This window comes from Drosophila ficusphila, unplaced genomic scaffold (genome assembly GCF_018152265.1).
Source record: "Drosophila ficusphila isolate 14025-0441.05 unplaced genomic scaffold, ASM1815226v1 contig_414, whole genome shotgun sequence".
Taxonomy (NCBI): Eukaryota; Metazoa; Arthropoda; class Insecta; order Diptera; family Drosophilidae; genus Drosophila; species Drosophila ficusphila.
In genome coordinates this window covers 12,224,057-12,246,015 of record NW_025064328.1, presented here as the reverse complement: position 1 = coordinate 12,246,015, position 21,959 = coordinate 12,224,057, and the positions used below count along the sequence as shown (strand labels likewise).

At 37.6% G+C, this 21,959-nt stretch overlaps 9 protein-coding genes and 1 long non-coding RNA gene across 10 annotated transcripts; 1 reads left to right on the top strand and 9 right to left on the bottom strand.

The window, feature by feature from the left end:
* Positions 1-12: 12 nt before the first annotated feature.
* Positions 13-1,677, bottom strand: LOC108096783 (lipopolysaccharide-induced tumor necrosis factor-alpha factor homolog). Its single transcript, XM_017198659.2, has 2 exons — positions 1,333-1,677; positions 13-423 (listed from the first exon to the last, which is right to left on the bottom strand). Exons 1-2 carry the CDS (start codon positions 1,656-1,658, stop codon positions 318-320), a joined length of 432 nt encoding a protein of 143 aa, XP_017054148.1. The 5' UTR covers positions 1,659-1,677; the 3' UTR covers positions 13-317.
* A 282-nt stretch (positions 1,678-1,959) lies between these two features.
* LOC108096784 (lipopolysaccharide-induced tumor necrosis factor-alpha factor homolog) lies at positions 1,960-3,564 on the bottom strand. The gene is made up of 4 exons (XM_017198660.2): positions 3,396-3,564; positions 2,336-3,338; positions 2,142-2,277; positions 1,960-2,071 (listed from the first exon to the last, which is right to left on the bottom strand). Exons 2-4 carry the CDS (start codon positions 2,475-2,477, stop codon positions 1,966-1,968), a joined length of 384 nt encoding a protein of 127 aa, XP_017054149.1. The 5' UTR covers positions 2,478-3,338; positions 3,396-3,564; the 3' UTR covers positions 1,960-1,965.
* Positions 3,565-4,990: 1,426 nt separating this feature from the next.
* Positions 4,991-5,750, bottom strand: LOC108096924. The gene is made up of 2 exons (XM_017198876.2): positions 5,330-5,750; positions 4,991-5,274 (listed from the first exon to the last, which is right to left on the bottom strand). The coding sequence occupies exons 1-2, from the start codon at positions 5,494-5,496 to the stop codon at positions 5,163-5,165; spliced, it is 279 nt and encodes a 92-aa protein (XP_017054365.1). The 5' UTR covers positions 5,497-5,750; the 3' UTR covers positions 4,991-5,162.
* Positions 5,751-5,754: 4 nt separating this feature from the next.
* LOC122320119 lies at positions 5,755-7,495 on the bottom strand. Its single transcript, XR_006245483.1, has 3 exons — positions 7,405-7,495; positions 5,872-6,215; positions 5,755-5,807 (listed from the first exon to the last, which is right to left on the bottom strand). It is a non-coding gene; the product is annotated as an uncharacterized LOC122320119 (long non-coding RNA).
* Positions 7,496-8,659: 1,164 nt separating this feature from the next.
* LOC108096923 (lipopolysaccharide-induced tumor necrosis factor-alpha factor homolog) lies at positions 8,660-9,754 on the bottom strand. The gene is made up of 3 exons (XM_017198874.2): positions 9,547-9,754; positions 9,132-9,264; positions 8,660-9,075 (listed from the first exon to the last, which is right to left on the bottom strand). The coding sequence occupies exons 1-3, from the start codon at positions 9,674-9,676 to the stop codon at positions 8,973-8,975; spliced, it is 366 nt and encodes a 121-aa protein (XP_017054363.1). The 5' UTR covers positions 9,677-9,754; the 3' UTR covers positions 8,660-8,972.
* A 587-nt stretch (positions 9,755-10,341) lies between these two features.
* Positions 10,342-11,697, bottom strand: LOC108096925 (lipopolysaccharide-induced tumor necrosis factor-alpha factor homolog). Its single transcript, XM_017198877.1, has 3 exons — positions 11,591-11,697; positions 10,716-10,859; positions 10,342-10,660 (listed from the first exon to the last, which is right to left on the bottom strand). The coding sequence occupies exons 2-3, from the start codon at positions 10,844-10,846 to the stop codon at positions 10,558-10,560; spliced, it is 234 nt and encodes a 77-aa protein (XP_017054366.1). The 5' UTR covers positions 10,847-10,859; positions 11,591-11,697; the 3' UTR covers positions 10,342-10,557.
* Positions 11,698-12,062: 365 nt separating this feature from the next.
* On the bottom strand, positions 12,063-13,422 carry LOC108096532 (lipopolysaccharide-induced tumor necrosis factor-alpha factor homolog). The gene is made up of 2 exons (XM_017198217.2): positions 12,946-13,422; positions 12,063-12,402 (listed from the first exon to the last, which is right to left on the bottom strand). Exons 1-2 carry the CDS (start codon positions 13,257-13,259, stop codon positions 12,306-12,308), a joined length of 411 nt encoding a protein of 136 aa, XP_017053706.1. The 5' UTR covers positions 13,260-13,422; the 3' UTR covers positions 12,063-12,305.
* A 526-nt stretch (positions 13,423-13,948) lies between these two features.
* Positions 13,949-14,510, bottom strand: LOC108096559 (lipopolysaccharide-induced tumor necrosis factor-alpha factor homolog). The gene is made up of 2 exons (XM_017198248.2): positions 14,232-14,510; positions 13,949-14,162 (listed from the first exon to the last, which is right to left on the bottom strand). The coding sequence occupies exons 1-2, from the start codon at positions 14,483-14,485 to the stop codon at positions 14,060-14,062; spliced, it is 357 nt and encodes a 118-aa protein (XP_017053737.1). The 5' UTR covers positions 14,486-14,510; the 3' UTR covers positions 13,949-14,059.
* A 324-nt stretch (positions 14,511-14,834) lies between these two features.
* LOC108096558 (lipopolysaccharide-induced tumor necrosis factor-alpha factor homolog) lies at positions 14,835-15,891 on the bottom strand. Its single transcript, XM_017198247.1, has 2 exons — positions 15,537-15,891; positions 14,835-15,180 (listed from the first exon to the last, which is right to left on the bottom strand). The coding sequence occupies exons 1-2, from the start codon at positions 15,821-15,823 to the stop codon at positions 15,078-15,080; spliced, it is 390 nt and encodes a 129-aa protein (XP_017053736.1). The 5' UTR covers positions 15,824-15,891; the 3' UTR covers positions 14,835-15,077.
* A 1,039-nt stretch (positions 15,892-16,930) lies between these two features.
* Positions 16,931-21,952, top strand: LOC108096911 (cilia- and flagella-associated protein 61-like). The gene is made up of 14 exons (XM_017198861.1): positions 16,931-17,246; positions 17,304-17,603; positions 17,659-17,800; positions 17,856-18,019; positions 18,082-18,227; positions 18,308-18,603; positions 18,665-19,008; positions 19,061-19,253; positions 19,315-19,601; positions 19,898-20,134; positions 20,358-20,920; positions 20,979-21,142; positions 21,197-21,442; positions 21,500-21,952. Exons 1-14 carry the CDS (start codon positions 16,969-16,971, stop codon positions 21,851-21,853), a joined length of 3,714 nt encoding a protein of 1,237 aa, XP_017054350.1. The 5' UTR covers positions 16,931-16,968; the 3' UTR covers positions 21,854-21,952.
* Positions 21,953-21,959: the final 7 nt, after the last annotated feature.

Genomic DNA, 21,959 nt, shown 5'->3' with positions numbered 1-21,959 from the left:
TAAACGCCGATATAAGGAGCAAAAATATTTATTTTAGGATATACATACATTTGTTTTTCCACTTTCAGTTATTTAAAATACGATTAAAAACAATAACAGCAAAACTGGTTTAAAATGGGTTTTTACTAATGCAACCCAATTAAATCGGATATGTTTTTTGTTGCATTCTAAGCAACTTTAAAGCTTTGAAATACCAGCTATAAATATGAAATACTTTAATATGGTTCAGTTGCATGTTGCAGACCTTTTATTAACTAACTACTTGAAGAAAATGTGTTGGCATGAACAGAACGATCAAACGAAAACTCCTCAATTGCTCACTTGCGATCGTAGGTGCCCAAGTAACGATCGCACATGCCACAGTAGTGATTCGTGTTCATGCAGCTGGAAATGCAATACGGCAGGCACACACAGCAGTACAACCTGTAGAAAATAAACAACGGAAATAATGAGTCATTGCGAACCATAAACCACGCTAAAAATAGTTAGATAGAATTGAGCAAACCTTACACTGCATCAAAACGATTGCAAATAAGTTTGATTTCAATTCTGCAATTGCTTAGATTTTGACTTATTATAAAATATTTTGCTGTCTAGTCATTACATTAAATAAATTCGGCATATGTATATGACCCACAAATTAAAGTAACAAGAACAATAAAGAATACCTAAGCAATAAACTAAATCACTTATCATTGACATGAAAAAATATCAAAGAAAATGTGAACCATATCACATTGAACTACATTTTAAGGTGTTTTATCGGCCATGTTCTTCACTTTCATTTATAATAGTTGTTTGATGGTTACATTGCCATGGTAACTTGAAGTACTAAACAAATTTAGTGAGTATTTGGGGTGAAGTGTGATTGCTTACTTATGAAGCTTGATTGAGCACCAAAATATATTATCTTTCTTTGGCGGTGTACTCAGAGAAACGAACCCAAACTATCAATTGGATATTGATAATAAAATGTTGATAAGGAAATGTGATTATTTTACATGGAAGTTCGTTTTATGTCTTTATTGACCAAGTCCTAAACTTACGCCAGAGCTCTTGTTGGTTTATTTAACAAAAATAAAATATTGTGGATATCTTCAGAACAGAAAACGTAAGAACGGAACTTGTTTATTAAATATTTTAGATTAGCAGAAAAATGGTTCTACCCAAAAACTTTTCTTTACCGAAACGTTTTTAGTTACTGCTCACATTTTTTCATTAAGAAACTAAACACCATTGCGTTTTTTGAGTAAGTTTTTATGGTAGACTAGTGTCTTATTAATCCCCACTGAGCTCCAAAATATTGTTGTGTATTCTTTTCTGTGTACTTACTGGAAGAGGCACAATATCAACGCAATCAGGTGGGTGCGCGAGTTGGGTCTGTAGGAGACGCGTGTGCGGGCGTAATTGTGGCAATGGGGGCACTGCACGTCCATGGGTTCCGGGCCGTAGGGAGACCCAGGAACCACAACGACCGTATGCTGAGTGGTTGCAGTTGCTGCCGGAGTAACTCCATCTGGACCTGTGGTCTCTGCCGGAATCGTTGTGGCCTGGTCGTAACTGGGCGGCGCCGGAGGCAGAAGTTGCTGATGCTCCGGCACCGACTCACCGGATCCTTTGGGAGCCTCTAAGGGTGCAGCCGGATAAACGGACGCCATGGTTTGTACCTTTCTGGGTGTGTGCACCGCTGGAAAATGACTCAAGGGAGAGCCGTGGAAAAAAAAGACCGAGTCGCGTATCGCGTTTTCTTATCAAGTAAAGCCGAAAGCTCGTTGTACCGATTGTTTACCCTGTCGAGGGGAATTTCATCGTCTGTCGACACCTCACCAAAAATGTTCGCATTCCCAATGATTTCTGTGTGTGTTTGTACGTTTGTTTGCTTGTTTGAAATGTTGTGGGTGAAGGAGGTTTGTGATCGGTTCGATTTGGTTCGGTTCGTTGCGGTTCAGTTTATTGAGGTGCTGGCTAACCGCTGGCGTAGACGCCCACGAACTTGTTGCAATTGCCGCAAAAGTGATTTGCATTCATGCAGCTGGTGGCGCAGTACGGCAGACACGCGCAACACCAGAGGCTGTTTGTGAATTTCCAGCGGAGAGATTAGATAAGATTGCGCACTCAAACTGGGAGTCTGGAGGTCTTACCCAACTATACAGAGCAAGGCGGCCATGCTGTGGGTCTTCACACTGGGCGAATACTCAACACGGGTCCGTTTCTTTACATGACAATGCGGGCAGGTGATGAAACTGGGATCCGGACCCACCGGAAGTACAGCTTGATCTGAAATAATAATTTTTCACATTATGTAGTATTCATTCTGGCCATAATCTACACCCACGTTGTATGATAACCACAGGTGGCGGAGCTGCTGCATGAACCACTTGAACTGGGGGCTGCATGTGCACCACCTGCTCGTAAGTGGGTGGTGGCATCTGGTGGGGATAGCCTGTGGATCCCACCGGCGGCTGGTTGTACTGCATCTCAGCTTGGCCTCCAATCACGAACTGAAACTGAGCGCGCAACTCGCTCTTTCGTCATTTGGCTGCGATTGCTGTTGCACAACATTGCTGCCGCTTGTTGCTAGCAACAATGTCTATAAAAGCTCTGTTTAATAGCTTTTTATCTTGTTTGTTTACAACCAAAGTACGCACATAGTCGAATATCTTAAGTTGTTTAAAATGAAAGTACACTGATCAACAAAATGAAATTCAGGAAATTTCCATCAGCAATCCTTCTCTTTTAGCTAAGTTACAAAAACAAGTATGTAAAATATAACTCAAAGCATTTGTTTATAAAAAAAAACATAATGAACTAACACTTGAAGATCATTCAAAAAGTTATCTCTGAATTTTGTAGTAGTTTTCGGCACTTCGTCGCGTATTCTTATCAATCGGCGACTCGCTTTTAACAAACTTCCTTTTCCGGTGTTAGAAAAGCAAGTCAACTACTAAAATTGGTTGATAAAGTAAAAATATTATATTATTATATACCTACCTACATACCAAATGCTTTGTGAAATCATAATCAAATTCTTAATTAAATTCAATTAAATGTCCGGTTATTATTAATATACGTTTTTTTTGTTTATCAGGGGACTCCCACTAAAATTTATTACCTATGTACTTGAAAACATGCAATCGGAAATTACATTTTGTCATGTGAAGCATTTATTATTCAAATCTTGATTCAAATGATTAGCCGATTTAAATGCACATACACATAAAAATATTTTATTAAAATATTACAAATTTTAAAAAAATTATTATCTAAAAATAAATATACTACTGACAAAAATGCATAAAAACTACTTAGTAATTGGTTTTCCACAGCAACAACACGACCTGCAAAACCATCATTAAATTTAATTTAAGTGAATTCACAAAGTCACTTCCACCTACCGAAGATTAAAACAAATTCGTTGCCTCCAAGAAAATTTAAAGTCGTCGGACGTTAATGATCCTTCTGATGGTTGTCTGTTCGGTTTTTCTTTCTGTTTTTCATTTTTCGGCTCCGACAAACTTCTGTAAACCTCCGGCGACCGCGTTTTATTTTCTGGACTGTTCTTGAACGGCATCTTTTCAAAACTAAGCTCACCCCAACAGCAAAAGATTTCAGCTCGGGCTTTCTCCCGAATTCTGAGAAGAAATCCAAGCGCAGCTGATAAGGTTCGACTGTTATCAGGAATTTAAAGTAGCTTATTGCTGAATATATTAGTCATATATATTTATTTAAATAAAAAATCGAAATACGACGCAAATCTTGTTTTGTTTTTAGTGTATTGTTATGTTTATTTTAAAGATTTAAGATTTTTTATTTAAGTACAAATGTTAAAACAAAAAGACTCGAAAAATAAACCTAACTCAACATTTAGTTTTTTGAGCAGGATTCTAAAATGTTCAAATGAGAGTTGATCTTTTTTTTATAAGTTCATTAAAATGTTTTTCAGATTAAATAGTTAGTTTTTAGTTTTAGTAAGAAACAAATTCAAATGACAAACTATTTTTCCTCCAGAATATTGTCTCTACGCATAAAAGTATGCAATGTTTTATGCCAAGCAATACTCGTATACTTTATATTTAAAGCACACGAATTTCGGCATTTACGATACGTCTATGCCACAATTTGTATGCCACAATTAACCGTAATCCAAATAAAAAACTTATATTTGAATCAATTCGAAAAGAAAATCTGTATTTTTTTGTTTTTTTCTAAGAATCACTTAACTAACAGTTTATGATTTACATTAATTTCCACGATCCCCGGATGCCCAGGAGAAGGTAAGGTAAGAAAATTTATAATCTCGACGAACAGGATCTCAGGAATCTTATTTCCAGGAATGTTTTTTGAGCACTTATACACTATTTATTTATTAATAAAAATTGCCGATATATAGTTATTTAAATACATATTTGAAATATAAATATATCGTATATGTACTTACCCTGAATAAACTGCGGTTGTGCCAAGTTCACAGGCTGTGGCTGATTTTGATCGTTCTTCTCCATTCTGCGGTTTATTTCATTCTGATGTGTTGCCCGTCTCAACTTGGGATCTACGCCAAAGTTATCTTTTATAAGGTTTTTACTTTTCAATCAGTAAGAGGAATTTTCAACCATTTAATTCTTTCAGTGAAAGAAAGTATTTTCAGCTGTGTGTGAGGGGAGGAACTAAATTGGGGATAGGGCTATTTATTTTCAATTCCATTAATTGAAACATCTTCATAGAAGTAAAAAAGCGTTTAGCTGTGAATGCGTTAATATAAATAAAGTTTATTAAAACGAAAAAAGAAATTCGAAAAATTTTATGATATATTTAGAGTTGGATTAAAATAACTCTTCCTACCATCTATTACGCTACAATCTCCTTTCTTTTAAAATATTGTAATTGTAGTTTTAAAGCTTTCTAAAACCTACTTTTCAACATAACATCCAGGAATCGAGTACGGGCACTCAACATTTCGCAGAAAAAATTAAAAATTATCAAGCCATTAAGTATATTAATCAATTTATTAAACATTATCCAACTTTCAGACTTTGTAGATACAATTTCAAAGCTCAACCGTCTTAAAAGCTCAAGGCCTGCTCAACTTGTATTATGTATGCAAGCAACAAGCACAAAATGCAACAGCTGACCGAAGTCTTACAACGTTATTGTAAAGAAGTATCTTATGAATATACGGGTAGATAGATCTCATCTCTTTCCCAGCCACAGGAGCGGCATTTGTATACTCGCTTATACATGCCAACTCTGCAATATCGTCGGCAGCAGCACAAGGCACTAAAAATAAATGCAAACAAACTAGATAAAGCAGGAATTAAGTGTAATAACTTACCAAAAATCCATCTTTAATTTCTTCATTTGAGATATAGTCAAACGACTTTCCAGGATCATGGGTTTAGCTTCACAGTTGGGACAGCTTAAATCTTCCGGTATTTCAGCACGCATTGTGACTATCTTTAAACTGAGCAATTCAGTTTGTCTGCCGACTGCCTGTTGCATTTTTATGACTCATTGAATTCTCTTGCAAAAAACGCAACAAAATGTTGAAGAGATTTTCTTGGGAGAAATGTTGCAATATAGTCTTAAAAGAGAGCATCGCTCATTTGTAATAAATGAATTGAATCACTGTAAGTAATTAATTTAAAAAGAAACAATCTCTTCATTCCAATTTTCCATATTCAAAATTATTGAAACAAACAAATGGTTTTTTTTTATTGTATAAGAAATTATTATTAACAAAATACTTAATTACATGAATTTAATTTTTTTTTTCTCTCTTTCTTTCGGATTCTTTTGGGTCGCAGGACTTGCTGAAAAAAAAAAATAATTACTGTTAATATATAACCCAATTGATAAGTGAGAACAATTAATTACCAATATCTCAAGACACATCTTCTAATGTTTTCCCAGATTTGATACTCTTCAAAAGTCATTGAATTTTGGGCCTTTTTCTTTTGACATTGATAACAGCGCTTACTTTCCACATAATTATTATGTGTAGTATCCATTTTAAATATTTGGGGCGGTGGTGGAAGCGGGGGAGGAGTGGGTCCCCTTTGAATTTCCGCCCCAAGTTCACTTCCTTCAGTAGAATTCATTTTCACAGAGGTCCAATAAAATACAATCAACTTGCTACTGGGTTTATTGCGCACTGAAGTTAGAGTGCTGGGAATTTCACAGCTTGTGAAATCGCCTTTTCTCAGTTCGCAGATTATTTTCTTGCAAATAAATTGTAAATAGTATTAGTCATCTTTCAAATGTATGTAAACTTGAGTACTCTACGCAACATTAAAAAGAGAACTGGACGATTCTGCAACATATGAACCTATCTTATTCAGCATGTTGCTAAGACCTGTATCAATTCTGTTGATTTGTTTGCAATTGACTAGACACAACTGTTTATAAAAGGTACATATCAAATCGACAGGCGTAAGCAATTCTTTGAACCTATTTACAGCGGTCTGTCTTCGGTTTTCACTGTTTATATGATTATAATTAAGAATTATCAAAGTGCCTGGTCAAAAGTCAACTGTCGGTAATCTCGAGTTCCGAGAATCCCAGCTTAGTTGATAAGCAGAGTTTATTAAAATGCGAAGACAATAACGTAATGCAAAAACTATGTATGTGGAAATAATAAATGGGCACGATTTTAGTTTCCGGGGCGCCAAGATTTGAGGACATATTTTGGGTAATTGGCCCAAAATAAACACTTTTTAATAAACAAAATTTTTTGATATCTCGCACAGTTTACGAGATATCGAGCCTTAAATATCGGCTTGTAGTGCGGCCGTTACACTGGCAAAAAATTTTTTTTTTAAGAAATTATCTCAAAAATAAATATAGCATATGTATCAATGCATAAGTGCGCGCGCACTATATTATTTTTTGAGGTAATTGTTATAAAAAAAACTAAGCTAAAAACTGAAAATTGGCCAAAATTTTATTTTTATAAAAATTATCTCAAAAAAATAATATAGCATATGTATCAATGCATAAGTGCGCGCGCACTTATGCATTGATACATATGATATATTATTTTTTGAGGCAATTGTTATAAAAAAAAAACTAAGCTAAAAACTGAACAAATAAATTTAAGTGTTCGTCTTCGACCGAAAGTACCGCAAATCTTGAAAGTTCCAGGAAAAATATGTGCAATAAGTAATTTCGCCTGCTACCAGCCCTCACTATAATCCGAAATTTAGGGGTCGATATCTCGTAAACGGTGCGAGAAATCGAAAAATTTTATTTATTAAAAAGTGTTTATTTTGGGCCAATTACCCAAAATATGTCCTCAAATCTTGGCGCCCCGGAAACTAAAATCTCCCCAATAAATGTAAATGATATAATTCATATAATTTTTTGCACATATAAGAGAACATATTACTATTTTTTATATTATATACATACATATATGTCGGAAACAAGGTTCTTTCTTCCATTTTCACTAAACTTTTACTACTGATGCGCCAGCACAGCGAGTTCCGCTCACTTTCGTTACCAAAACTAGATTGCCCCGATCTCATCTCATATACATGGTAGAATTATATGAGGTAGTCCCGTCGGCTTCAAAATCGTTCGGGTTTTTTCCCCCTATCGACCCGAACCCATAGGAAAACACTCTCGCTCTAATTGTAGTGTCGATAGGGGGAAAGAAAAGCCGACGGGACTACCTTATATAATTGTACCATGGACGGGACTACCTTATATAATTGTACCATGGTCCATGGTAGAATTATACAAGGTAGTCTCTATTATACCATGCCATGGTCTTATATATTGTCGGCCTACATATCTTGTCATCTCCTTCTATCTCAGTACCTTTGGTAACCCGTCAACGGACCTCACTCCTCAGCAGAGACCGCCAGTGTCTCTGCTGATATGCTTTACGCGTAAATTCTTGTACTTCCCCGAATTATCATCTCGTCAACTCACCAGCAGAGACTGACAGCGTCTCTGCTGCTATGCCTTTCGCAAGAATCCTTATTCTTCCCCGAATTGCGACCCGACAACTCGCCAGTAGAGACTGCTACCGTCTCTGCTACTATGCCTTTAGCATAAATTCTGTGATTCCTCGAATCTATTTCCGACATATATGTACATATATGTATGTCTTCTTAAGATAGCGCCAACAATAGACTTGTCATATTAGTTCTTTATTTGAATATAAAAGCTTATATATTTTTTAATTTAAAATGTATAACACGCGCCAATAAAATTTTTCGAACATTTATGAAAATTAAGTGTTTGATCTATGAGATCAGCCCAGGATAAGTTAATGAAAATGGTCAATATTAATAAGGTCAACTTATTTAAAAGAATGTGTGTGATCAGAGGCAATTCCAAATTTAATAGTCAAATATAGCAGTCAGCCTGCTCATATATTAAGTCTGAGATTTGCTTTCCATTTTGATAAAAAAAAAACATTGCTTGATAAATTGAATTTGAGAAACTCATTCGCTTTTTATTCACATTCCGGCAGCATGATATGGCAAACATTATTTCCTATCAAGAGCAAATTTGTACGTCGGTGGCTGAGTAGCCATTTTAGGTTTGGATTTAAAGTGCAATCAACAGAACACGATTGTATAACTTTTAATATTTAAAATAATCTTCTACTTGGCAACCCAATTGGAGACTCTATAAAACACTGCTGATAACATCGTTCATTTTTTTGTATTTATGTGTTTTATTGAATAGTACGTGTACGAATATACATTTTATACAACATAAACTGGTATAAATGCCAGAGGTCCAAATATAGGTATTTCAATTTACTGCATCTTCAAAAACCACTTTGACGTCGTAGCATATTTTCCTTTTAGGGTGACGTAATTTCCTTGAGGTATGTATACATATATTTACATATATTTAATCAAATTCAAGATGCTGCTTGGGAATCCATCTGCGAAAAGGCATGTTTCAGAAACATGCCAGTGAGATTTCGTTTGGGGACAGGGGATGTTTTTGAAAGGAACTTAGTTCTTGTATGTTCCCACATAGGCTCCACAGCTGCTGCAAGTGTGTTTGGCCGACTGGCAGGAGTCGGTGCAGTATGGAATGCAACAGCAGCAAATGCCACTAAAAAAACAAAATTCACACAATTATCTTAAAATTGTTAAAAGTTAGTAACATACCCAAGCATGCAGATCAGAAGAGCCAACAAGTGGGTTTTGGTGCTTGGCTCAAACTCGACTTTCGTTTGCCGACGGACTCCGCAACTCGGGCAAGTTGCCATCGATGGAACGCCTCCCAAAACATTCGGTGGTGCTAAAAAAAAACCAAACCCAAATTGTTTACATTTCACCTCAACAGCCACTTTAAACTAAAAAAATTGTTTAAAAAAGAATCTCTAGCACCTCTGCATATTTATAGATTTTATTAAAATAACTTTTATTTGCAAAATTTTGGCCAGCATATTTGCATAATCAAGTTTATAAGAGAGAACCAAATTCATGTTTGAAAATTTTTTTTAGTGTTTCTGATTAACGTTTGAAGAACAAATTAAACCAATTTTTTCCTTAATTTTTAAATATTCGGTTGGCTAATTACCCTGCATAATTTGAGGTTGGGCCAAAATCACCGGCTGCTGTTGATTGTAGTAACCCTGGGTGTTGGTATCATAACTGGGCGGTGCCTGGGGCACGGGCTGATGTCGGTCGTAGGGGATATTCTTCTCCATTCTTAACTTTTATTTATTTAGTTTTTTATTCCGACCGATGTGCGACGCGTTCGAGTTCAGACTGGCAACTGAAGGGCGCCTCGCAGACGGGGCCTCCAGTTCGCTCGGCTTTCCGTTTTGTGTACACTTGGCAATTTTTGTTAGCCTTTGCGATGCCTTACTTTTCGAATTCCATTGAACTTGTGTATTTAGATTACCGCTCTTCGGAGATAAGAGTATTTGATTTGTTTTTTTCTGATTTTAGGTTCATCCTGTTCACAAGCTAGATGCAGCTCTTAGAAGTATGACTCATGTTTTGCACTAAAATTTACTGATATCATATAAATATGTCATATATAAAAAATGGTTTATTCCCAACACTTTTGACATGTGTATCTACATACATAAATATTTTTATTTTAAAAGGAAACATGACTGTACTTATGTACATATGTATGTTTATATGCATACATATAGTACATATTTTTATTGTTATTATATATTGCTATTTCCCCAGGCAACTATCTTTTATCTGTAGATGACAGATATAAATGCTCTGACGTTTCAGCTAAGTTCCAACCATTATCCTGCACTTGAAATTATTAAAATTAAGCGAAGTTATTTTGATGACGCAAAATAGGCGGGTTCGTTCTACACTGCAAAAGACACTTAAAAAGACGCAATAATTTTCTTCCTTGAATCTTTTTATTGGTGTGCTGAGGATACAAAAGCTTAAGTAGGTATGGGCACTACAATGTTTTTTGCCTTATACAAAAAATTGCGTCATATCGTTTTAAATGTGAGAGAGGTAAACAACGGAATTCGAGTGAAGCTCTCGACTACATTTCGCACTGGCTGCTGGCTGCAGATAAGTGAAAAGCAATCACCTTCTCAAAGGACCTTCAACGCTCGTAGGTGCCAACGTAGGCGTTGCAGGATGGGCAATGATGATCGGCGTTCCGGCAACATTGAGTGCAGTAGAGGCAGCAGGCACATGGCCAAAGGCTTTGAATTAAAAGAGGTTACCCATTAAAGGATCTAATAATTTCAGTTATCTCACCAAGTGAGGCACATAATCAGCGCTATGAGATGAGTTTTGGTGGTTGCCTTGGGTTCAATACGGGTGGTAACCTGCTGACGGCAGCTGGGACAAACGACGTTGCACGGCTCGGGACCAACGGGTGTGGACATCTTTCAGCTTGTACTGTTGAATAGGAATTAAAAAAGCAGCAAACCAAAGAGCTTTAGTTACTCCAATTGCAGCAGAGACCTTGAAAACTTCGCGTGCCATCAGTGCATAAGCATTGAATGACTCGTGTGTTCAAAGAAATTAATTGCACACCCGACCCGCCATGTAAACAAGCTCCGATCAGCCTTATCTCCACTAATTGTTTGACTATGGCTATGTACTAATAATCCCCCTCAGTGCTCCAGAAAGTGTGAGGTCATCTTTGCGGGCCACCGAAACCGAAAGTGTGGAACATCATGTGTCTGCCGATGTCGTCATCGCATAATCGCAAGTGAGACGGTATCCATGGTTAATTCAACCCCCATTTCATCTATCATCTCCGCAGCCGGCTTGCTGCCCAATTTGACTGCTCGTGCGGCCAGAAACAACGCATTCTATTTATATTCACACTAGGTCCGAGCACACATAGCGTAGTATCGTCGTTAAGTTCTTGGGAGTGTCCGGCGCCAGTGAATAGCACTCCCCCTGGAATCCACCTGGCGTCCTGCGTGCTTTCCTCCAGTTATCACTGTACGAAATTTCAAGGAGCGGCAATCATCTCAAAGGCGTTGTCCTGTTTGCTTAGCAACATAAATAATTTCACCCGACTCTATAGGAACTCAATTAACCTTGGCTTTGAACGTTACCCATATTTATAACAATTGTACGTGGCTTGCATTTTTTATTTTGTTATTATTTTTACTTACTGTGTGTATTGTACGAAGCCAAAAAAAATGTTTGGAAGTACAAGTTTTAAGAGCACACCAAACTGCGTGCTGTTTGAGTGGCGAATGAGTTGTGCGAAACAAAATTTTGCCCAAGAAACGAGAGTGCCTGAAACTATACATATGTATATGTATGTATGACGTTTTAATAGAATGTTGCCAAACAGTGTTCCTGCCACATGTTGCAGCAGCATGTTTGTTAAGATCACGGCCACATATTGCTCTTAAATTTTAATTCCACTATATTAAGAATTTTTGGTTTTAAATTTACCGGATAGTTACTTTGAATTTTATTACAACAAAAAATTACTGTAGTTCTGCAAAATATATTTATAACCCAAATTCTATTCCACAATGTTTAAAGTCAATGTAGCAGCTACAATGTTGCCAGACCTGCAGAATGTGAGAGGCAATACAAACAAAATTTTTAGTAAATGGGAATCCCAGAAAATGATTCGCTTTGCAAAGCTTTATTTCTTTATCTTCTTTCGTTTACCGTTTGGCATACAGTAAACAGTGTTGTATAAGACTGTTGTATATACATATATATATACTTAAGTTTTAAGTGTTGGTATGATAAATGCACCACTTCAAGTCGGCTTACATACATAACGAAATACAAATACAAACTTATTTATTCGAATATGAATATGTTTTTGTGTAAGTATGAAATTGGCGAGTGTTTTCGCTGGCGTCTTCAGAAAGATCCCAAACAGGCATTGCAATTGGGGCAGAATTGGGAGGTCTTATAGCAACAGTTGCAGCAACAAGGGAGGCAGACGCAGGGCCAACAACTGGAGGATGAAACGGAGAGATACTTTAGAACTGTTTACCAGGCGCGATCGGCTATTAGTCATCGCATAACAAATTTCCTGTGTACACAGAACAGTTGCAGTCAGAAAAATAGCATTCAGATAACTTTTAGTTTTTATAATTAAAGGTACATATTTTTAGTTAGCTTTTTAACGTTTTTAATGGACAAATAAGTTAAACTTATTAAATGTAAATATATTTATATTTTCAGAAATATAACCTGTAGTTTAAAAATATTTTTATTAAGCAGTTTGATATTTAATAGTCTTCTTTGAATGATTAAATCAAAATTAATTTTTGTAAGAATAAAGCTTTAAAATACTGGTTGTGTAAAAATGTTTTGCCGTTTTGTTGGCATTTTTAATTAGCCAATTATTAAAGATTAAAAACGATAATTGTACACTTCTAAGCCGGTAAAAAAATGTTGACACTAGTAGGTAAACCTTTGCTATTAATCTGTCCCTCCTGTTTCTTATCTCCATATGTATGTATGTATGCATGCAAGTCCGTACTTAAATACTTACAAGAATAAGCAGAGAACCGCCGCCAAACAGTAGGTTTTTCCAGTGGCGTGGTGCTCCACACGCATTCGAACCCGAGCGTTGCAATGGGGACAAATCATTCCTTGGCCGGGAGTGTCCACCAAGACGGTGGTCTGGTGGTGAACCACACTCACGGGAGGTGGAGCCATCGGCGTTACCTGAGCCATTTGGGGTACCGGCGGATAAAGATGCTGGACCGGCGACACCTGGTATTGGTTCATGTCCATTTCTGCTGGTGGAGCACTGGCAATCTCATCGGAATAAGCCGGTGGGGAGTCAACTCGCTTGTAGTCCATTTTAGACAACGTGGTACATCAAAATCTGTGGCTTGGCTAAAGAGAAACCTCAGTTGTTTACGGTCGAATGCAAACCAATGAACACTGCAAACGGAAAAACGCTACTGAAAGCTCAAAATGCATGTGCTTCGCAGAAAAAATCAAACAAAAACAAAGCGTTCGGTATCATGGAGCGAGCGAGACGACTATAAGATCGTGCCAGCTTGCACACATCGATTAGATATCGCTAAATGGATTACATCGATAGAATTTAAAAAAAAGGAACGGTAGTTGCTTAATAGTTTACAGTAGAGCCTGCAAAAAAAAATCTTGGTACTTACTATAAAAAAGCACGGTTATTTATTTTGTTAACTAGTCTAGCAAAAATTTTAAATTGTTTTGAAAAAACTAAAAAAATCAATATTAAACAAAGAAATAAACATTTTAGGGCACGTTCAACATGTGTAAAGCCCGTAAGAACCAAATATGTATGTATATCCCTTATAACACCAAATGCGTATTGTAACAATACTATTGTTCAACGAGTTCAGGATAGTGTTTCTGTTTCTCGATGTTGCTAACAGATGTTGCACAACCAAAGTTGCTAGCTGTAAAAGATGTTTAGAAACAACGAAATCCTTTAACAGCTTTAGCTGAGATTCAAAAGTCCGCCCAAAATACAACACTACAATGTATATATACTTTATATAAGAGGTCAATTAAAATATATATATGGCGTTAGTTTTATGGTTTTGAAAAAAAAATTAAATTAAAATAAATGCATAGCGGCAGAACACTGTGTTGTAACAATCTTAAGCGACTTAAATTGTATAGCTCCCAATCTGGCATCCACAATTAGGGCAGTAGTGCTTGACTCTTTTGCAGTAATTGATGAAGTAGGGCAAGCATACGAAGGGCCAGCAGCTGAGAGATCAACGATAAGTCAGTTAATTTCATATCCGAAGGCGGAACACTTGGGACTCTCCAACTCACCAGCAGATGTACAAGGTCAGGGCACACAGGTGGGTTTTCCGGGTGGCGGAGGTTACCAGACTGGTGGTGACCTCACCCTTGCAGGACGGACACCTCACCCTCATCGACTTCCATCCGACAGTCAATGGAAGTGCACCCACCCCAACTCCGTTCAGCGTGTAAACGGGTATTTGGGTCACCACCACACCGTAGTCTGCATGTGGTTGGGTCACCACTTCCGTGTCTGGAGCTGCGCCCACCCATGTGCTGTTCATGTTAGCGGTGGCACATGCACTGAAAGCGTCGCCACTTAATGACAACGTTGCTCTATCGCAGTCGTTATCTTTTCTGACTAATCGACAGGTACTTTTTAAGTGAACCAGAACAACCATATCATCAAAAGGTTGGGTATAAAAGAGTTGGCATTGGCATTTGCAGCACTTAATCGCTTGACATTGGTTCCAGTAACTCCAAACCATTTAATGGTTAACAACATTACAACTTAACTGCTAGATGTTATAGGGTTTGCAGTATTTTTGGTAAACATTTTTTTTTCGTTCATAAAGGCATAAAAAGCGTAGGCCAGTTCAGCAAAACCACTCAGAAGAGTCATAAAAGAATTGATTCTTTTGCAAGAACAATAATTCATTTATTTACGGGTAAACATGGCTACGCGTTATAAATATACTGATTATCACATTATCATAATTCTTATAGATTGAATTAAATTAAAAAATGTTAAATAAAATATTATAAATTCTATTTTATGCGATAAATAATAATATAATATTACCCTATCGCATTTCCTGTTTTAATCTCTCATTTTTACAATTAAATTCTTTGTGGTAGATATAAATAAGTAGTTAATTAGTTCTCGTAGGTGCCGATATAGGCACTGCAGTTGGGACAGTAGTGGTTGTCATTTTGGCAGGAATTCATGCAGTACGGAAGGCAAACGCATGGCCAGCAGCTGTAAATGGAGATTAACAGAGATCGATTAGATAAGATTGGGGAATTATTTTGTTAGTCAGAAAGTAAAATCCAATTCAAGTACAAGGTCTACAAATTGTTTCATTGCCCTAAAAAATTTTACTTTCAAAATGGAACACGCCATTAAATTGATTTATAGAAAATAAAAATATAACAAAATATTCTTCGTTTTCGTTATTTAAAATATTTCTAATATTTTGAAACTAGGAGATTCTTTTAACCCCTCTAATAGATAAACACCCCTATAATTTTATAATCGATCAGTCAATGTACATAGATAATGTAGATAATGACTTTGAAAGGGAAACTGTCGAATTAAACGACTAAGGAACTCACAGGAACAGACACAGCATGAGGGCCCAAAAGTGTGTCCTTCCGGACGGAGTACTCCGTACCGTGGTCAATACTTCGGCGTGGCAGGATGGACAACGGATGCGGCTGGGTCCACAGCCGATAGGCACCAGATTGGAGGTCGTCGTGGTCTGGATGATCACCGTGGAAGTCTGGGGTGGTCGTGGCATCGGTGGGTATAGTGGTGGTTGGGTGGGTCCTCCTGGTTGATAGGTTTGTGCGGGCGTGAATCCGGCTTGCTCACTGTACGGCGGAGGCTGCTTGCTGTCCATAATTCTGGATCTTCACTCCTTTAAATTCTCTGGGTTCTCGGGTTTCCAAACGAATTCAAACGATCGCCTTGCTGGCCGGCTTTGCACTAAATACCCAAAAGGAAATGGAGCTACGGCAATTCCTTTAACTAAGGTTCTTATCTTATCTTATCGTACATAACGTAGGGGGTTTCTGCGAAAGTCATAAACGGATATCTGTTTTATTGTGTACTTGATTTAGTAGCCTATAGCGATGCCCTTTCAAACTGGTAATACATGAGTCATTTATTTGATAACTCATTAAATATAGAACCAGGTGATTGTTAGGCTCTGAACGATCTGAAAAATTAATTTACGTGTATTTGGCAGGGTATTAATAAACAAAGGTTGTTGGTTCTCACTTTCTCATATTAACATTTGTAATACATATATCCTTTTCAGCACGAGCGTGTCTGGATCGGAAAACCATTTCTTCAGCCGACATTAAAATTTGAAATGATTCTTCTGTTTTACGCCATATATGTTACTTACATTTAATTGTGTTTATAATGGAGTAGGTTTAATACATTTATTGGCTAACATGACAACTTTACCATTTTTGCTAGGCATTTCAGATTTTATATTGCGTTCATAAGGCATTAAAACATAGGTTTTTAAGTCAGCTCTACAGCATAACCACTTAGAAGTGTCATAAAAAATTTATTTCTTTGCAAGATCAATTAATTTGTTTACCCTTGTATAACAATTTCAGTCAGAAGTTTGCCACGCAGTGAAGAAAACACCTCGGACCTCATAAAGTATGTATATTCTGGATCAGCTTCACGATATGAATTGTGTTTGTCTGTCCGACTGTCCCTTTCCCTTCGGAATTTCCAATTGTTTTGCTAAAAATTAATCAAAGTTCCCTAATTCTAATTCTTTTTCCACATTTATTTAGAGTAATCAATAAAGTCTTACTTAGGAGTGTCAGTTGGACTTCCTGCAGCATTTTTGTGGCAAGCATGAAGTGCTTTCGAACAATCTCAAGGCTCGCTTGAGGCCAACCCCATTGGCACAATTCTGAAATATTTTCAAGAAAGATAGCAATCCGTTTCTGTACTTTCCGATTTCCTGTGCAGTACTCCAAACTCAAATACACGTTCAACACATAATATTTTTTGTGAAAAATGCCTCTCATTCAGGAGAAAACTTTGGTCGTAACAGCGGGTATTCGGGATCAACAGCGCTTAGAAGATCTCTATGAGACCAAGAATACGTGGCATTTTGGGGTGAAGGACACCCCACCACTGGATACCCTGTTCACCAGGAACCAGGCCCAAAGGCTGTTGGTCTACAACAAACAGGAGTTTCACATTGTGTTGGCATACGCTGAATTCGCCATCCATCCAAATATTCCGGTGCTTTCTAATGAGCTATGGTTGCATTGGCTCAATGCTCGTTTTTGGTAGGATAAATAAGAAATATTATTTAATAAATATTATATAATTTTCTCTACCTAAAGCATAGAACATACCATCACGTTGCTCAACTCAATATTCTTCAACTTCTTCATCTGCAAAACAGCACAACCTGATGCTCTTAGATTAACTATATTTGAAGTCTTTTACAACGAGCACAAAGTCAACTATGTGCTAGTGGTTAGGCCCCCGGATGCTTTACCAGGCCAATATGATGCCGTTGAAAAATTTGGTAAGGCCTATTACCCCAAATACTCAAAAGTTTCCGAGCAGAAATATCTTCCTGCGGTCATCATAATCCAAAGAAAGGATGTAATGCCTGTACTCTCTTTTCGAAAAGCATTGTAAGTTTGAAACTAGTGAACTTGTCACAGTTGTTTCCTTTATTTTTAATTTAAGGCCCGAGGATAATGACGACATAGTCGAGATGATAGATTCCGAGGATCCTGAGCTGCGAAGAAAGCATGGTGACTTTTATATAGCAGAGCATTTACTTGAGGCGGAAGGAACCAGTGATAATGATAAAATTATAATTGCTGAGGTGCGTCTGTTTATAATTTTTCCTTGAGCTTTTAATTCAGCGTAAAGATTTATAGTTTGAAGAAGAGATTGCGGAAAATGTCAAGGGAGCTGGCTTAATGTGGCTATCGGAATCAATAGGTATTGAAAACCTTGTTAAAAACTTTCACTTGGAGCGTTTGGGCAATTTGGCGCGATATACACAGGGAGCTAAGCATGCCCGCGTGCTAATTGAAGTTTTGTAAGATATACATTAAATTTAGTAATGTTAACTTTTACCCTTTAATAATTGTATTTTTAAAGCTCTGTCGATCAAAAATCACACCGGGAGTTATACACTAAAACACAAATGGACGAAATCTTAAGAACACGTGAAGAAACAATTAGCAAAGACGGAAAATTTGAAGGAAAGGCAGTTCTCTTCAGCAAGTTCAAATACATTTACGATGGTGAGCAAACTTGGTCATCCTATTATGCAATACGAGTTAGGAATAGAATTGTAAATTTAATACTATTTTTTATTTTTAAGAACTACGCAAGGGAACCTACTACATGAAGGCGTATAGGGAAAAACTGGAAGTTGCTTTCGATTTGCCACCTGGCGAACATTCGCACAGTGAAAATCGATTGCAGTTCTTGGGAAAGGCGTCCAATGGATTTCTGCTGAAAATGTTCCAATTGCATCCACTGGTTCGCTTTGAGTACACATACTTTTCATTGTCAGCCATGTTCAGTGCCTTTCCGGATCACGATTACTGTGTCACTTTAGTGCCATCCACCGCAAACTCGAGTCCTTGCCAAAGGGAACTGCTGCGATTCTTTTTGGTAAGTGGAATATGGCTTAGAAATTCCTCTGGAATTTGTAATGATATATCCCAATTTGCAGCCGGTTGCCCATCGACCGAATAGCTCCGTGGCGGAAAACGTCTTCGTGGCCCATCGAAGTACTTTGTTTGGGGAGCTGCGAGTTCAACGCTTCGAAAGCCAGGAGCTTGATGAAGTTAGAGCCCTGATAAGTCCGTCGTCCAGTGGAAGAAGGACCTTTGTCGACGGCCTCGAAGCTGATGATGAAAATAAAGACGAACATGCTAAGGAGGTTCTCAGAATTTTTGAGCAGATCGTCGAGAGCATCCTTGAGAATCCCTTGACCGATCTGAGTTGCTTTACCATTCGATGTGGTCAATCCAAAAAGCACACCGACTGTCCCCTGGTGGGATTTTTGGTTCTCTGGTGGGTTTGAATACTTCAGTACTAAATAAATTTTATCCATGTGTTATTACAGTCCATTTAAGGCTTATGACGATCTAAGCAAGGTATTCATGATGCCAAGGGATCAGTACAATTTGACCCACAATCGTGGAGAGATTGTCATGTTTCGGCTGCATCCCTTTTTCCAAGTGTGGTGCACTACGATTTTGCGCACGGTGGCTCTCTATGAAAACTTCAAGGAACTGTACTACATACACTACTACAGTGTTTGTTGATCTTGGGTTTGGCTAATCTAGTCTAAAGTAATAACAATCTCCTACTTTATAGGGCACTTCCCTTCCCAACGATCTGACCTACAACATGATGCCCGTTGAACCGCGTCGCATGAAGAAGAACCTATTTAACTACAAGTGCTTCGCTTCGCACCAAAATAGTCTTAACCAGGTTCCTCGTGCCTCCAACTTGGACATCTGCTCCAGTCGAATGCATGTCTTCTGCCACAATCTACAGCCCACCAAGTTTTTTACTGTGAAGCATTCGGTGCTCATCGTGGGAGTTGCGCAGGTCTGCCTCGCCTTCTTGCGTGTCGTCATTTTTAGCTGGAACTCCAAAGAGTAAGATTCATCAAAAATAAAATAAGGATAAACGCTTTTAAAATTGTTATACGTCTTCTGACCATTACGATTATATTTCAGGGATTAGACATTTAACTGTATAAAAATGTATTTAGGGTAAAAGTTTTCAAATTGTTTTTATTAGTTTCAATACCTGTTTTGAGTAAGCTAGTAAAATGCAAATTGGGTACAATTACTTAGTGGTGAAAAATTATGCTGAGTCTTCAGAATTCTATAAAACCTATATAAACCAAGAAAACTAACATACAATTTTTCCATAAATGTATTCCTTTTAGCTTGCTAAATTACAAAAAGTACAACTGCCTCCCGATGGTGGACATCACCGTGTTGGTTCCCCATGGACTCGTGGAAGCGGCCTACGACTCCGAATTTGCATGCGGTTTCTGCGGAACCGGAAGAAACTGTTTTGTGCACATCGGAAACCTGAATCCCTTTGTGAGGAATGTGCAACATCGCATGGATGTAAGGCACTGGGTGCGATTTGTTCCCGGAACCCTTAAGAGTATAAATAGGTGAGTGACGATTGTTATAATACAAAAAAAATTACTTTTGAGTAGAACACAACTTTTTTGTGGATAAAATGTTTCAGAAACCAAAAACATTTTTGTATTTTGTATTACTCATTTTTTTGGAAAACATTCAAGAATTCCAAGTTGCAAGTATAAGACATGAAATTATCAAGATGATATTCTTTCGTTGCTTGATTTTTTTCTTTTTAAACATTTTTTTTTTCAGGCAAGAAAAAGTGATACATTTAGAGGACGGTTGTTCCCTTCACTACGAAAAGCTCGTCCTATTAGCTGCACCAAGATTTGGTTTTGAGGATAAGGTATTCCAGGGAAATTCGGTGCCGTTGAACTATGTAATCACCAGTTATCGCCTGGACAGGATTATTTTCTACCGCAAGCTGACAGAGATGACCGAATCCGAGGAATCTTACAACATTATAGTCTATGGATATGGATTGGCAGTCTACGAGTGCCTTAACTTCCTGGTCACTCATGGGTGTAAGGCCCAGAATATCACTTATGTACAGCCTCATGTGCCTGTGGTTGTCGAGGAACAGGGAAATCCCGAAGTGGATGCAGGACTGGATCCTATCATCCTCGAAATGGTGGCCGATCTTGGGATCACGATTTACCTGTCGACCAACTTCAGTAGTTTCGTTTTCAGCCCAAGTAAAGAGTACATCGAAAAGGTGGAGTTCTTATCGTTTCCCCGTAAAGAAAAGATTGTGTTGGCGTGCGACCTCTTTGTGAACTACAATCGGAGTTCAATGACTACGGCAATGGAAGTTGGTGAGGAAATAAAGAAAACCCCTCTTCCGTATTTTCATTTACTTTTCCCTTTTTGAAGTTCTGGCCAAAGCAGGAATTGAGGTGATCGATAGGCAGATCGTAGTTAATTCACGTTATTGCACCAATGATCGTAATATATTCGCAGCTGGTAGTTATATAATCATGCAGCCCAAGCCCAACTTCCAATACACAGCAACAAGTCCGCAAGAATGTGCTGAAAAAGTAAGTAGCTCCTTAAAGATGTATTTTTAAAAGGTTCTTACTATTTTTTCTTAGTTGGCCTACGAACTGAATATGGTAAAGATTGTGATGCAGTCGAGGTTTTCGCGTCCATCCATGTTCACAGGATTGCTGCCAATGGGCTATCAGATCGTAAAGTTCATTCAGCCAAAGGCAGTGCTTATTGGCCAACTTCCCGTAACTTATTCAGCGGTTATGACCACCTACGAAGATGGAGACTTTTGTCGTATTCGTCTGAACAAGAAGATGATTGTGATTGAGATGGTCTTCGTCACCAAAAAGGTTAGAACTTATTCATATTTTTGTTATTATATCTTTTGCATATATCATTTTTTTTAGCCAAAGAGACTGTACTTTATGGAATACTTTTGTGGAAAGCACTCTATGCTCTTGAATGATTTGCACGGTCGCTTTCAATCGGGGTGGATTACAAACTTCTTGGATTTCTTTCAACAACCTTGGACTGAACTTTTAATGCACGATCGCTTCGAAGATTTGCAGTTGAAGAATCGCAGACTTCTGCTCTCCATGTTGCTGATGAACAATAAGGATGCAAATGTCGCCAGGGGAAGTTTGGAAGCCAGTCAGAGGCAGAGACTCGAAGAGAATGTTATCGACTTTGTAAGAACCTATCGCAAAGATTTCACACATGAATTCGCTTTGCCAGAAGATTGGGGAGTCTTTAATCTGTAATTCAAATTTACTTTAATTTTTGTATATTTTAATACGTCGAATTAGAAGACCAAATGAATTCTAAATTTACCAAATAATAATATTGAATGAAGATATTTATTGAAAT

Bases quoted from the DNA above. Each gene is read 5' to 3' on its own strand.
- LOC108096783 (XM_017198659.2), bottom strand. From the start codon at position 1,658: ATGGCGTCCGTTTATCCGGCTGCACCCTTAGAGGCTCCCAAAGGATCC. The intron at 424-1,332 runs GTAAGTACACAG...TATTTTCTACAG, and splicing joins TTGATATTGTGCCTCTTCCA to GTTGTACTGCTGTGTGTGCC.
- LOC108096784 (XM_017198660.2), bottom strand. From the start codon at position 2,477: ATGCAGTACAACCAGCCGCCGGTGGGATCCACAGGCTATCCCCACCAG. The intron at 2,278-2,335 runs GTGGGTGTAGAT...TTATTATTTCAG, and splicing joins ACCTGTGGTTATCATACAAC to ATCAAGCTGTACTTCCGGTG. The intron at 2,072-2,141 runs GTAAGACCTCCA...ATTCACAAACAG, and splicing joins GCCTTGCTCTGTATAGTTGG to CCTCTGGTGTTGCGCGTGTC.
- LOC108096924 (XM_017198876.2), bottom strand. From the start codon at position 5,496: ATGCAACAGGCAGTCGGCAGACAAACTGAATTGCTCAGTTTAAAGATA. The intron at 5,275-5,329 runs GTAAGTTATTAC...ATTTATTTTTAG, and splicing joins AAATTAAAGATGGATTTTTG to TGCCTTGTGCTGCTGCCGAC.
- LOC108096923 (XM_017198874.2), bottom strand. From the start codon at position 9,676: ATGGAGAAGAATATCCCCTACGACCGACATCAGCCCGTGCCCCAGGCA. The intron at 9,265-9,546 runs GTAATTAGCCAA...GTTTTTTTTTAG, and splicing joins CCAACCTCAAATTATGCAGG to CACCACCGAATGTTTTGGGA. The intron at 9,076-9,131 runs GTATGTTACTAA...TTGTTTTTTTAG, and splicing joins CTTCTGATCTGCATGCTTGG to TGGCATTTGCTGCTGTTGCA.
- LOC108096925 (XM_017198877.1), bottom strand. From the start codon at position 10,846: ATGTCCACACCCGTTGGTCCCGAGCCGTGCAACGTCGTTTGTCCCAGC. The intron at 10,661-10,715 runs GTGAGATAACTG...TTTAATTCAAAG, and splicing joins CTGATTATGTGCCTCACTTG to CCTTTGGCCATGTGCCTGCT.
- LOC108096532 (XM_017198217.2), bottom strand. From the start codon at position 13,259: ATGGACTACAAGCGAGTTGACTCCCCACCGGCTTATTCCGATGAGATT. The intron at 12,403-12,945 runs GTAAGTATTTAA...TTCATCCTCCAG, and splicing joins GCGGTTCTCTGCTTATTCTT to TTGTTGGCCCTGCGTCTGCC.
- LOC108096559 (XM_017198248.2), bottom strand. From the start codon at position 14,485: ATGAACAGCACATGGGTGGGCGCAGCTCCAGACACGGAAGTGGTGACC. The intron at 14,163-14,231 runs GTGAGTTGGAGA...TTGATCTCTCAG, and splicing joins CTGACCTTGTACATCTGCTG to CTGCTGGCCCTTCGTATGCT.
- LOC108096558 (XM_017198247.1), bottom strand. From the start codon at position 15,823: ATGGACAGCAAGCAGCCTCCGCCGTACAGTGAGCAAGCCGGATTCACG. The intron at 15,181-15,536 runs GTGAGTTCCTTA...CTCCATTTACAG, and splicing joins CTCATGCTGTGTCTGTTCCT to CTGCTGGCCATGCGTTTGCC.
- LOC108096911 (XM_017198861.1), top strand. From the start codon at position 16,969: ATGCCTCTCATTCAGGAGAAAACTTTGGTCGTAACAGCGGGTATTCGG. The intron at 18,228-18,307 runs GTGAGCAAACTT...TTTATTTTTAAG, and splicing joins GTTCAAATACATTTACGATG to AACTACGCAAGGGAACCTAC. The intron at 19,254-19,314 runs GTTTGTTGATCT...CCTACTTTATAG, and splicing joins ACTACATACACTACTACAGT to GGCACTTCCCTTCCCAACGA.